This window comes from Emys orbicularis, chromosome 5, assembly GCF_028017835.1.
Source record: "Emys orbicularis isolate rEmyOrb1 chromosome 5, rEmyOrb1.hap1, whole genome shotgun sequence".
Taxonomy (NCBI): Eukaryota; Metazoa; Chordata; order Testudines; family Emydidae; genus Emys; species Emys orbicularis.
The window spans coordinates 84171272-84185519 of NC_088687.1; the positions used below are offsets into that span (position 1 = coordinate 84171272).

A 14248-nucleotide genomic window follows, 5' to 3' on the forward strand; every position below is an offset into this window, starting at 1 on the left:
TACTTATAGCAGGTTGAGAATTTCTCCCACAATGCATAAAGATTTAGGAAGAATCTTTATTCTTGTGTCCTTTACAAAGAGTATTCAGCACAACATTCTGTCAATGTATTTAAAACATAGGAAAAATTACTGGACAATATGGACAGCATTTTCAAAAGTGGCTTCTATATTTTCACTTGGAATTTTGCCTGGGTGACTTTGATCTATATAAACATGCATTTACAGTCACAAACCACGTGTATATGTGAAAAGTGTGTGGTTAAATGGCTACTGACCCAATTTCCTTGGATGGATGGAACCACATTCTGTGGATGGATATTCAGAGGTAAGGTTAAGGTCTCTTTGGAAATATGGCCAGTGTGTTTATCATGACTTCGTCTTAATTTGCCCCTTCTATTCTTGGTCCCTAAAAGGAATCTCTCTTTCTACTTGTATTCTTATGGCTGTTTTGGCTCCAGGTCCATTACAGGTTGGTTAATTCTTGTGTCTTTGTGACAACAAAGCATCTCTTTAATGTGCTAGAGAGTTGAATTTCTAATTCCAGCTTAAAGGAATTTAAAATAACATTCCTGGCTGACACAATGGGCCATTCCAGTTCAAACACTGATTTTAGGTGTTGCAATTACAAGCTTGTAAAGTCAGAGCCAAACAAATCTGCATGCTGTAGGTTAAAAAACAGCCCCAAATTTCTCCACACAGGAACAAAAAAGTTTACTACTCCTTGCTGTTACTGCTAAAGGACATATAGTAATACTTTTGTATTTCTACCCTTATTAAGATTAATTAGTTCTCTTGCATATGAAGTCAATGTGAATTTTGCATTTAAAACAACTGCAAGATCAGGCCCAGTGTAAAAAAGTTCAGACCTGAAATTGATATAACGTGAAATTATCAAACTTTGGTGTTGATTGCCCTTATATAATGTGCATTAAATACCTACTAAAAATCTACCACTTGTCACAATTTTTTTTTATAAGCATCTTTTTTGTAGGACCACCAAAAACTTTCTTTGTTGGCTTTATTGCAGATGTAGACTAATACAATTTTCTTAGAACTGGCATACCATCAGTGATGCTGGTGTACAAATAAGCAAAGAACATCATCTTTAGTTCCATTAGAAACCTGGGGAAATATATTTGCCAAATGCAAAAGGATGAATTCGGTAGAGGACAAAATTTTAAGTTTGTAAGAGTAAAATAAATCCAAAGTATTAAATAGTAACTATCTTATTTTAAATTCATAAGTGATAATTCTACGTACTTATTAGGCTACTGAATCAGATACTACCTTACCTGATATTTAGCCGAACTGCCTCTGCTGGAAGACTATTCCACAGCCTAATACATCTCACTGTCAAGATGCTTTTCCTAAAATTCAGTCTAAATTTTATTTTTCTTAATTTCATTCTGTTGCTCCTAGTTATACTCTCCAAAGCAGCATCCTAAATAATTCCTCTTCCTCCTCATGGTTTATACTCTTCAATATTGGTAGACCTCCTCAATAGTCTCTTACCAAGTTATGCATATTCAGTCATTTTATCTTTACTCATAAGCCAATCCGCTCCAGTCCCTGATCATTTTTGTTGCTGTTCTCTGGACTCCCTCAGCTTTGTCAATATCTTTCTTCTAATGTGCCTAGAATTGAAAGCAACATGCCAGGTATGTCACACTAGAGCCACACAGAAAGGACCTATTACCTCCCTCCTTGGTGACGTGAGGCTGCTGCACACATGATGCTGCAACCTTAAATTGCATTGGCTTTTTTTGTATCCATAGCACATAGCAAATCAGTCATGATTTTGCAATCTATCACTCATAAATCTTTTTCAGCATTCCTGTTTCCCAGGCTGCTCCCTACCATTCAGTACATTGCTTTTGAATTATTTATCTGCAGACATATTAGTTTGCATTTTTCCAAGATGAATCTCATTTTGTTATTTTCTTCTTATGTTTCTAATCTCTCTAGGTCTCTTTGGAATGGTCACAATTTAGTATCATCTGAGAATTTCACTAGCATTCTGTTCACTTCCTCTTCTAGATCACTGAGGAAGATGTTGAATAATACTGAACCTAACATAGATTTTAGCAGACTGTTCTACTCTTTCTTAACTTGATACACTGCCATGTATCATTTTCCTTTGTCTAGTCTTTTAGCCAGTTTTCAATTGAATTTGCCATGTAAGATTTAATGAATACAGTATACAATGCTTTATACAATATATTTAGATTTAATTATTGCATACTGCCTTTCCTTCGTCCATTAATATTGTAATTCTGCCAGAAAAGCAATATATTACTTCATGTAACTTAACTTTTATAAACAATAGCAGTTACTCTCTGGAAATTTCTAAACTGATGTTATGCTGATAGCTTAGCACTGTGTTAATGGATTTAGAAACTGCTCAAAAGGAAGCCATCTTAGGGACAGCACACTGTATTTTGCATAAATTCCTCATTACCATTTTGAAAATTGAAATACATAGCATTGAAACGTTCCCCTCCCCTGAATTTATTAATACTGTAGTTCCACTTTCACACTTTGAGAACACTTGCTGTGCAAAGAGATGATTGCCTGTAACTACATCAGCCATGTCTGATCTTGCAACCTTTTGGAGTAGTTCACTGACTGCAAAGTGTCTGTATCAGTGAGTAAGGATTACTTGTGGAAGAAAAGGTTGCAGGATTAGGCCCCAAGTCCTCCCCATCCAATCAGAAAACAAGAAAGCTTTTCTACTGGAAAAGCTTATTTTATTTGCTTAAGAAATTTCCAGCAATGTTCAAATATTTTTAGCAAAAAAATTACAACTTATTTCATCTTATCTCTTTATTAAAGTTGAAAAATTATATTCACATTCCTCAGCATTGCAGGTCCAGTATGAAATTACTCATGTTGTTTATTTTTCATATCACAAAGTCAAAATTTATTAGAGATGTGTGTCCTCACATGAAATAGCTCTGTAATTTTCAAAAAGCCAATTTTTACCTTCAGCCTCCCACCTCTCACTTGCTGAAGATTGTTTGCAATTGAAAAGGTTAGTAAATGGCCCTATCTGTAATATGGCCACTGTGATAGAAAAATCACTCAGCAAAAATATAATTACTTTTTCACAGAACTGTTTGTAAATTCAGCTTGACAATAAACTACCAACTCTCATAAGTCAGGGAGATTTTGGTAAATCATTAGCACTATTAATTAGTTCAGTCAGTTTAAATGGCCTGTGCTGAAAAGTGAAATTTCCCTTTGAAAGAAAGTCCCAGTTCTGTAAGAGCCCTATTTCATAGAATCACACAGTTTGCTATAGAAGCTAGGTAACCGGACCCACATTATTACATAAAGCATAGAAAAATATGATGAAACAGAGCCATCAGTGCAATTATTTAACATACTATTGACATACTATATATGCCACAATCCATGCATGCAATACATTTATTTATTTTTAGATTAATAAAATAAGCCCTCTGAATTTATGTATAATAATACTAATATAATACTGATATAATATTGTAATACTAATATTATAATATTATGTATAATATTTACATAAATTCCCCCTTTAAACATGACTCCATCAACCATTCCATCTCGTGGAAAAAAGATAACATGATATGCATCAAGCTCCATAAATGATGGGGTATTGGAACACTACCAGGGTACAGTAGAAGAGCTGGTTGCATATGCCTTTTCAGTGAATGGAAACTTAGATTAGTGATAATTTTGCAAGCATTAGATTTCAGCCTTATTAGACATGCTTGTGAGGAATATCACAACTACAGACATATGGCTCAGAAAACAGCAATACATTTTTTTTAGTCACAGGTTAGTGTACAGGCAACCAATGTTCTTGAGATGATACCATTAGGCACATATCCAGAAAACACACTGTAGGATTTTTTTTTCTGGACTATCTAGTGACATACCACCACAGCCATGTGCATAACTCCTATGTTAATCATATGTGTTGATAAAATTATTGTAAACAGGTGACAAACTGACTGCTGGATATGCATTCAAATTGCAACAAGTAGTTTCCATGAACTTACATCTAACATGTGAAATCTAAAAGGAGTTTAATTTCTCACAGTGATTCTTTGACTTCTTTCTAATGCCAAAAAAGCTAAATTGAACAAGTAAATCAAGCCAATCCCAAATTATCTACACAACCATCCAGGAGGATCAAGGCAGAATTTACCATGTGAGCTGACCAAACTCCAAATACAAAAATGGATATTCAATACTAACTAGTTATAATTTGCAGTTAAAATAATAAGCAAAAATTTAACTCCCACTAAGCCTTTTGTTGTGGGAAAATGTTTCAAATACACCTCTTACCGGTCTTTCATGTTCAAGAATTGATGATTTCCCCGGCTCGTATTCAAAAATACTTCTTGGTTCAGAACGGAATTTGCGGGTATCTACTTTTCTGTCAGGAGGATCCCAGTCATTTCTAAATAACAAATATAAACAGTTGAGCGAGATTGTCTTTTCCATCAACACTGCAGCTCTGTAAAAGGCACCTACATATGTCAGGAGTTACACTGCACCATACAATTTGCTCTCTCTTCCCAACCTCAATCATGAAAGTTACAACCAACCTCACCAGGTTACACAACAGTAGAAAACATGCAGATTTTAGTCTACTGGATGTTGATTTTATTCTACATTTTTAGTACATACTAGAGATAAAATCCTTCTTGTCTCACTCACACAGTTAGTCCACTGACTTCAAGGGGCTATTCACAAGAGGAAAGTGAACAGGATTTGGCCCAAAATGCATGAATAGAATATTAAGACAGAGACATAACCCTCAAAAGGAAGGAATTATAAATTAAGCAAAGCTTATCCCCCTTAATTTACTCCATGTATCTATGCCTGTGTCTACACTAGCCTTTTTCTTTCCTACTATTGCTAACACTGGTGCAGTTTTACTGGTGATAGCAATAGTGGGGATGCTAGTGTAATGTTTGTTCCACAGTAAATCTGAAATTTATATAGAGAGGTTTTTATGCATTTGAAATGTACATTAAAAGTAGCAAACATGACTAAATCTCCTCACAATATATTATAGATATTGATATCAATTATTGATATACATTTCCCACTGCTGCTGTTCCATATGTCATAGCAATGGTGGGAGTGGTAACGTAGACAGGGTACAACCAGTATTTTTACCACTGTATTGGGTGTACTAGCTCTGAGCAGGTTGAGATGACACGTGGTTAAAATGCTGGTGACCATCAGAAGCATTTATTTGATCATACATACAAATCCAGTAAAACTTAAAGAAACTTTAATTGTGTAGGTAAATGCTAAATGCTTTAGTCACACTGGACAAAGCTTTCATAAATACATACTGATTAAATTATATAGTTAGCAAAATGTTTCATGCTTGATAACTTCAGGAACAATATTTAAAGAAAATAGTATAATGGATGCTCTGTATGCTGACCTGTAGCTGTATTCTTCTCACTTGTTTGTGTTCAGATACACTGTTCAACTGGAAGTTTGCTTAATCAAATAAATGATCATTTCAGTTAATCTTTATAAGCTCTTCAGGTCAGGCACCTTGAGTGCAATTCTGGTCCTACTTATTCAATGGCAGTTGACTTCAACAGAACCAAGACTTCATCCATTATCTTCATCACTATAAATTGCCTAGCAGCTTGTTGGTGCTATCCACTAAAAGAAATCACTTGTATTCTATTTTAATTAGTTTCTTATATTGCATCCCTCACCATAATATCTCAGTACTTATTTGGACTACATTTCATTTGTGGTTGTCACCTAGTTGTTATAATGGCAGGAACTTTCATTTCAGTTTTTGCCATCACTAGCCTCAGTGTATTTAGGATGACTGCAGCCTACATGTCTTTTTAATTAGAAGTGTGGCAAATGGCCCACCAGTAACTCATGGGGGAGAGTCGCTGGTAATTGCTGCATGGGTTCACAGTAAGAGCTAGCAAATCCTGGTAAGTTATGTCAGCCTATGTTACATCATATGATGTGACATAGCTTGAAGTGACCTGACATTAAGCAAAGCACACGTCATGTTTTATCATGTGCTTAAAAAAAAAAATCTATACAGTAGCTTTTCTGTTGAAAGTGCACAGCACAGGTATGTTTGTAGGAGCAAGTGCTGGGATACAGATATCTCTGCTGTTGGGTTGCTGTACTTTTCAAGCAAAGTAAAACCATTTTGTTCACTTACTTTATATTTTAGCTGGGAAGAAATTATGGTTTCAGAGCAGAAAATTGAAATTATGCCTCCCAAGAATGAATGAGAATATGGAACTGTTCGGTATAGGCTGCATTTTATTCAAAATAACTCAGAGAATTTAATTTTAAAGACAAAAAGTTGTCATTAAAATTTAGATTCATACTCATTTTACTTCATTTACAATTTTTAGCCCTAATCCCTTATGTGCTGTGACTTCTTGGGTCTGCCTGATAATGTGAAGCATACCATATCTTGCCTCCCAACTCCAAAGATGTGATGCATATGGACCCTAAACCTTCTTAGGTGAGGGTTTAAATGCTTTGGTTTCATAGACAATTGAAAATCTCCTAGTCGCAAGAAAGACTCACTCTTTTAATGCTGGTGCCATGGCTGACTGGGCATTACAGCGGTCATGAGTACACAAAACTAAAGACTTCAGAATTCCCCAATCTGGAGAACTTGGATTTCTTCAGTCAGTCTCGCCATCCAGCAGATTAAAATAGAGAGGTGACATATCCAAATTAATGGCTGGAATGGTTTCCTCCAGGCAGAATGAATTGCAAGAGACCTTGGTTCCTGGCTCCTAAAAGGATCTTCACTCTATCTGGCCAGATGGCAGGACTATCACCACAACTCCAGAATTTGGGTAGAGGTAAGCTGTTCTACATTTCTGTATGGCATGCTAACAAAAGCTTACACTGTAATCACTAGTATAGGTCCTTATCCTGCCCTGGCCAACCAGACCATGGCAACAGCCATCACGCTTAAACAATGTTTTTGTTCTGGGAAAAACTAAGGCCCTAAGGTACAGAAGACAGACAGGAATGCAAAAGTAATTTATTTTCACCTGATATAAGACATTTCTTAAAAGTGAAACCAAACCAATTAAACTTGGGTTCAAGTGCTTAGTCCTGAGTCGAGCTGTTAGAATCATTATTATATGATCTTAGAATATTAGAATATTATGAGATTAAAATATATTACATTCCACTCCTTGCTCACATTGATAGTAGAGAAAAACAAATTAGTTATCTTTTGGAATGAATTTATATACAGATATTTTGAAAAGCTGCAATGATAGGATCAATTGGTTGAATGTTCAAAAGCTCCTAATTTTCTTTTCCTACAATACATTCTGTAGATTACTAAGGGATTTTTTTGTTTGATTGTTGTTTTTCAAATTCAGTGTCTGATAAAGTTTATTATTCTTTGCATAGCCTTCCTTTTATAGATATAAAAGACATTTCCTGCTATCAACAAGACAGAATGGGCCAAATTCTGCTCTCATTTATATGGTGCCTCCAAGATACTGGAAGCTGCATCCATAACTTGGAGCAGAATTTGGCCCATTTTGTTTTCTTAAAACGCATTGCTGTTAATATTTAGAAATAGTTAATGTAAAACTGGATTTTGAACTACTACCTGTAAATTTCTAGGGTCTGCATGTATGAAAATAAAAAGTTTGCTCCAGCACTGGAACTTGTAATTGCAATAAATAGTACAGCACTTTTCATTTAATCTGATCTCCTTTGACTAAAGGGATATGGGATTCTTTCCTGAACTAACAGGATTTAGCTCTTGGCGGGCTGAGTATTAATTCCAACACTAGGATTTGTGCTACTGCAGCAAGAGAGGCAGGAAAATGGGGAGAAAATGCCCAAGTCCCTTCAATCTGAAACCCTTCTTCTACTTCAAAAGAAGAAATAGGGAAGTGGGAGGAGGATATGGAATTTTCCTCATCATGTCTCTAAAGATGTGCCACACAAACATCTCAGATGGGGCTGGTCCACTTACTGTACTCTGTTACAATTTTGCTTGCAATTTGCAAAATCACTTACATCCTGCTCTCTGCTAGGAAGCTTCATAAAAGGGCTTTCTGTATGTTTACGCGGGGAAGAAAAAAACAAAAAAACACCCTGCGGCAGCAAGTCTCAGAGCTTGGGTCTACAGATTTGGGTTCCCACGGCTTGTGCTATGGAGCTTAAAAATAGCCATGTAGACATTTGGGCTTGGGCTGGAGCTCTGAGTACCACCCATTTCACCTGATTTCAGAACCCAAGCTCCAGCCTGAATGGGAACATCTACACAGCTATTTTTAATGCTGCAGTGTGAGCCTGGTGAGCCAGAGTCTGTAGAGCCAGGCTCTTAGACTTGCCACCACTGGTGATTTTTTGGAGTGCAGATGTACCCAAGGTCTCAAAACTACTTTTATGCATTAGCACAAAGTCATAGTGCGAAATGGTCATTGCAGTCTGGATCATTCTGAAATACAGGAGGCAGGATAGTCCCATGGAAAAGAGTGGATGTTCAATATGCTTTATAAGGTATTATTGGCATGAGACTTCCTAGGCTGCTTAAGTACCAGTGCCAGACAAGACAGCATCAAGCACAGTGCCCACACTGAAGCAATAACATCATTTAATATCTGAATGCCCCACTGAGTCATGGCCTTGTTTTCATAAGAACATAAGAATGGCCATACTGGGTCAGACCAATGGTCCATCTAGTCCAGTGACTGTCTTCCGACAGTGGCCAATGCCAGGTGCTTCACAGGGAATGAACAGAAAACAGCAGTTTATCAAATGATCTATGTCCTGTTGTCCAGTCCCAGCTTTTGGCAGTCAGACGTTTAGAGCATGGGGCTGTGTCCATGATCATCATGGCTAATAGCCACTGATGGATCTATCCTCCATGAATGTATCTAATTCTTTTTTGAACCCTGTTATAGTTTTGGCCTTCACAACATCCCCTGGCAACAAGTTCCACAGGTTGACTGGGAGTTGTGTGAAGAAATACTTCCTTATGTTTGTTTTAAAGCTACTGCCCATTAATTTCATCGGGTGACCCCTGGTTCTTGTGTTGTGTGAAGGGGTAAATAACACTTCCTTATTCAATTTTTTAATATCATTAACAATTTCATAGACCGCTATCATATACCTCCTTAGTTATCTCTTTTCTAAGATGAACAGTTCTAGTCATTTAATCTCTCCTCATATGAAAACAGTTCCATACCCCTAATAATTTTTGTTGACCTTCTCTTTACTTTTTTCAATTCTAATACATCTTTTTTGAGATAGGGCAACCAGATCTGCAAACTGTATTAAAGGTGTGGGCGTACCATGGATTTATAGTGACATTATGATATTATCTATCCCTTTCCTAATGGTTCCTAACATTGTTAGCTTTTTTGACTGCCGCTGCACATTGAGCAGAAGTTTTCAGAGAACTATCCACAATGAATCCAAGATCTCTTTCCTGAGTGATAACAGCTAATTTAGACCCCATCATTTTGTATGTATAGTTGGGATTATGTTTTCCAATATGCATTACTTTGCATTTATCAACACTGAATTTCATCTGCAATATTTTTGCCCAGTCACCTAGTTTTGAGATCCCTTTCTAACTCTTCACAGTCAGCTTTGGACTTAACTATATACATTTATTTTGTATCATCTGCAAACTTTGACACCTCTAGAGTCTTTTTTAAAAACTGGCGTTACATTAGCTATCCTCTAGTCATCTGGTACAGAGGCAATAAGTAAACTACCACAGTTAGCAGTTCTGCAATTTCATATTTGATTTCCTTCAGAACTCTTGGGTGACTAACATCTGGACTGGTGACTTATTACTGTTTAATTTATCAATTTTTTCCAAAACCTCTTCTCTTGACACCTCAAGTTCCTTAGATTTGTCACCTAAAAAGAGTGGCTTAAGTGTGGGAATATAAAAATTGGCAATATTTAGTCATCTCCCTTCATGCGATGTAATTGAATGGGACTCTTTTTCATTTGACTATTTCTCTTCAATTCCCGCCTGTACTTTATCAACTTCTATCCAGTCCTCTTTACTAGGATACAGAATATGCCCTTTAATAAATCCCTTCCTAAGAGTGTGTCTGTCTGATTCATGTGATCCTCCGCACCGGTCAGCTTTCTCCCAGCCATCTACAACCTTTTTAATTTTACATGCCAGTAATCTGGTTCTATTTTGGTTTAGGTGGAGCCCATCCTTCCTGTACAGGCTGCTCCTTTCCAAAAAGGTTCCACAGTTCCTAATAAACCCAAATCCCTCCTCCAAACACCATCATCTCATCCACATATTGACACCCCACAGTTCTTCTGCCTGTCTAACTGGCCCTGCGGGTGGAACTGGAAACGTTTCAGAGAATGCTACCATGGAGGTCCTGGACTTTAATCTCTTACCTAGTAGACTAAACTTGGCTTCCAGGACCTCTATCCTCCTTTTCCTATGTCATTAGTACCTACATGTACCACGACCACCAGCACCTACCCGGCACTACATATAAATCTTTCTATATGTCTCAAAAGGACCGCAACCTTCGCATCTGCCAGGCAATTCACTATGCAGTTCTCCTGGTGATCACAAACCCAACTCTCTCATGCTACTTCTACATCCATTACTTTTATTAGTTGATTGTAATGTTGTATTTACTATAGACTGTTTCCCCCTCCCAGTAAATCTGCTTACTTTTCGGGTGTAGACCTCTCTCTTGGACGAAGCGGTGGGACTGGAGGTGGTACATGTGGAGGAGGTATCGGGGAAGAGACCTTAAAGGCATCAGTGCCATTGTCAGAAATGCTTTTAGACAATGGTCTGTATGTCTGTGTCTTTGCAGCAGGGTGTGACTGAGCGGGGAGGGATGGGCTGTAACTACCTAAAGTAAAACAGAACACAGAAACAACCAAAATGCATCTCAGTAAAATACCAAACATTCATTTAACAAATCTGGGACATCAAAACCTTGTAAGTTTTAGAAACACATTGGTGAGTATTGTGTGAATTTTCAAATAATTATTATAGATCTATATATGGCCCCTCTTCCCTGCCCCACCCACAAAGGCTCAGGACATTCCATGGGAATTAATCACAAGCTGGGGGGAGATAATGTCTGAGGTGCAGCTCATGGCAATTAACTGCAACCTCTTATTAGTCCCCCAGAACTGTCCTGCCCTCAGCTGTTATTGGTGTCATAGGCTGAGAAGGAAAAAGAAATAGATACACCTTTTTCATTCTTTTTAATGAATGTTCTTTGGGTTTGTATGTAAGAGCATCTCTACGTAATTAGATTTGTGGATATTTACCCATACAAATTTCTTGACTAAGCTCTCAAGAGTCCATTTGGGTCATGAATCTTGGATATACACACATGTTCTTGATAACACACAAAATATCAGCATGGGAGCCCCATTGAAAGCAATATGAAAATTTAAATTAAAGAACTCTTAAAAGTGCTTTTTGCATAACACACAATACTTTGTATTGTACATTTCATTCACATGATAAGGAGTTTTTGTTCTAGTAACATATCACTGCAGTATGATTTCTTTCTTCTGAAAGATTTGAAATTTATATATCTGTTATAGGAATAATATTTTACTTTTTTAGTGCTAAATGTCAATTCAGTATAAAAAATTAACAAGATCACAAAATAGAAGCATCATAACTAGGTTTTCTTAATGTAGTATAATCTAAAAATATGGCAGTTGTATACAACAAACTGCACAATGCTTATCTTCACCTGTATATGTAATTACACTTAACACTTTCATACTGCACTTTACTCTTTAGTTTAATATTCAAGAGTCAAACTATACACTATCATTAGTGAAAATAAATATAATTTAGTCAGAGATTACAACATTACAGTATATCCCATCTGCACTGAGAGGGCCACATCTGCAGTACATGTCTGATTAATTCTGTAGTAAGAAATAAACCAAAATGAGGCTTTGCCACATTTGGTGAACAAAGACACAAACAGAGATCAAAAAGAATAATGACATTTGATGACAATGATGACAAACTTAATAAGAGCAGGCCTGAGTGGTTAGCTACCATTGTTGCTCGCTGACACTAAGAAAAGATTCATTGGAAGTGAAGGAATAACTCCTACCAGCATTATATGCATATGCAGCATTATACATGTCTGTGCCGTCATCTATAAAGAGAAATATATATGTTACAGTAGTGCACTAGCTGTCAGTATTTCATAACAAGCAGCTTTGTCTTTGCAAATACAAACAGAAGATTAGTAGACTATCAGCTCTCAGCCCTCGTGTTCATGTTTTCTGGAGTCTGTCTTTGCCCTTTACACGTATCATGGGCTATTTTTATCAACCTATTCTGAATGGCATATTATTGCCATGACACCCAGATTGCAGAGTTACTGGTTCACCCCAAATTGTGAGTTATACTCATTCTTTTCTATTCAACCCTCATCTCCTCCCAGCTGTTTCCTCTCCTGTCTGTTTCCCCTTATTAGAGGACAGTAACGTATCATTCCTACTATGAAAAGCAACTTCTTACATCTAGTAATGTTGTCCAGTGGCTAGAGCAGGGGACTGGCAGACATCATTTTGGTGTTTTTCCATTCTTGATTCTGCCATTGATGTCGTGTATGACCATAAGCAAATCAACCTAGCTACATCAATTTCCCCATCAGTAAAATTGGAATAATATCAACTCCCTCCCTCACTGAGGTATAATGAAGCATAATTATTGTTGTAAAGTGCCTTGACATCCTTGGATGAAAGGGAGAATACGCAAAAATATTATTATTAATAAGACTAATAATATGTCAGAGGATCCTTTTCTTCAAAAAATAATTTATTTACAAATTAACAGGAAGAGAGAGGAAAATAAGTAGGGGCAGCGTATTTTCTCATTCAGTAGGCTTCACTGACCTAGCGCACAGGGGCTCTGTAATAGAAGGTAGCAATGACCACCCTGCACCCAGCCAAGTCCTGGTCACTCAGACTGAAGATGAGTACAGGCAAAGTTCCTTGCTACTCAGAACATCTCACTGACCTCTTGTGCTGTACATGATCAGATAGGCTTTTCTCCTTTATTTTTTGTTAGTAATAAAAATAAGTCCATCAGAAAAATACGTAGCCTTTTGCTGGAAAAACACTTCTGCTGTAATAACATTTATCACACCGACTTAGCTTGGAGAAATTCCCATTGGGCTCTATTCAGTATCTACAACTCAGTGATCATAAGCTTTGTTATGATCAGCGAGCAAGCCACCAGAATGCAGGGAAAGTGCATTTCTTAATGCCACTAAGAGTTATGTAACAAATAGAAAAATGTATACTTACCAGGCTTGTGAACCATATGGATTTGCTTGAACATTGTCTTATACCAATCCTTTGGCCGGTCAACTGTCTGAATAAAATACAGTTTACAACAATTAGCTAAAGAAACAAAAAGGTCAGTGGTGACATGTTAGATCAAATTCATCCCTGCTGTAATTCCACTGACTTGTAAAGAGATTCCGTAGGGATGAATTTGGCCCATTGTGGTCAGTCCCTTATTGATCCCTCCCACACACACTCTTTCTCATTCACTGTACAGCTGCACGGTTTCCTATGAATCTTTGACTCAGCCCTAAATATCTTTCAGAGTTTGGAATCTGCTCTTGGATACAAAGACAGTATTTAAGAATATAGGAATTGCCATACCAGATCAGTGGTCAATCTATTTAATGCCCTGCCTCTGACAGTGGCCAGTACCAGATGCTTTTATAGGTAAGACCCTACCAAATTCACAGCCATGAAAAACGCATCACGGACCGTGAAATCTGGTCTTTTGTGAACATCTGCCCTATACTATAGAGATTTCACCAGTGTTTCTCAAAGTGGGGGTCCTGACCCAAAACAGGACCACAGAGGGGCTGCGAGGTTTTTGTAGGGGTGTCGCAACATTGTCACCCTTCTGCGCTGCCTTTAGAGCTGGGTGGCCAGAGAGTGACGGCTGCTGGCCACGCGCCCAGGCAGTGGAGCCACCGCTAGCATCACAGAAGTAAAGGTGGCAATATCGCGACCCCCCTACAATAACCTTGTAAACCCCCCCCCCCAACCCCTTTTGGGTCAGGACCCCTACAGTTACAAAATTGTGAAATTTCAGATTTAAATATATGAAATAATGAAATTTACAATTTTAAAAATCCTATGACCACAAAATTAACCAAAATGGACAGTGAATTTGTTAGGGCCCTATTTATAGGAAAGT

At 37.3% G+C, this 14248-nt stretch overlaps 1 protein-coding gene across 7 annotated transcripts in view; it reads right to left on the minus strand.

Moving 5' to 3' along the window:
* SORBS2 (sorbin and SH3 domain containing 2) overlaps positions 1-14248 on the minus strand; it is a 119458-nt gene that overhangs the window by 56580 nt on the left and 48630 nt on the right. For 4 of the 7 annotated variants that reach the window (XM_065404610.1, XM_065404613.1, XM_065404612.1 and 1 more), the window contains 4 exons: positions 13336-13402; positions 12132-12176; positions 10706-10892; positions 4333-4447 (listed from right to left, as the gene is read on the minus strand). In XM_065404610.1, the coding sequence (XP_065260682.1) occupies positions 4333-4447; positions 10706-10892; positions 12132-12176; positions 13336-13402 (414 nt within the window). The remainder of the gene's footprint in view (positions 1-4332; positions 4448-10705; positions 10893-12131; positions 12177-13335; positions 13403-14248) is intronic. The other 3 variants (XM_065404611.1, XM_065404607.1, XM_065404609.1) reach the window with 1 other exon arrangement.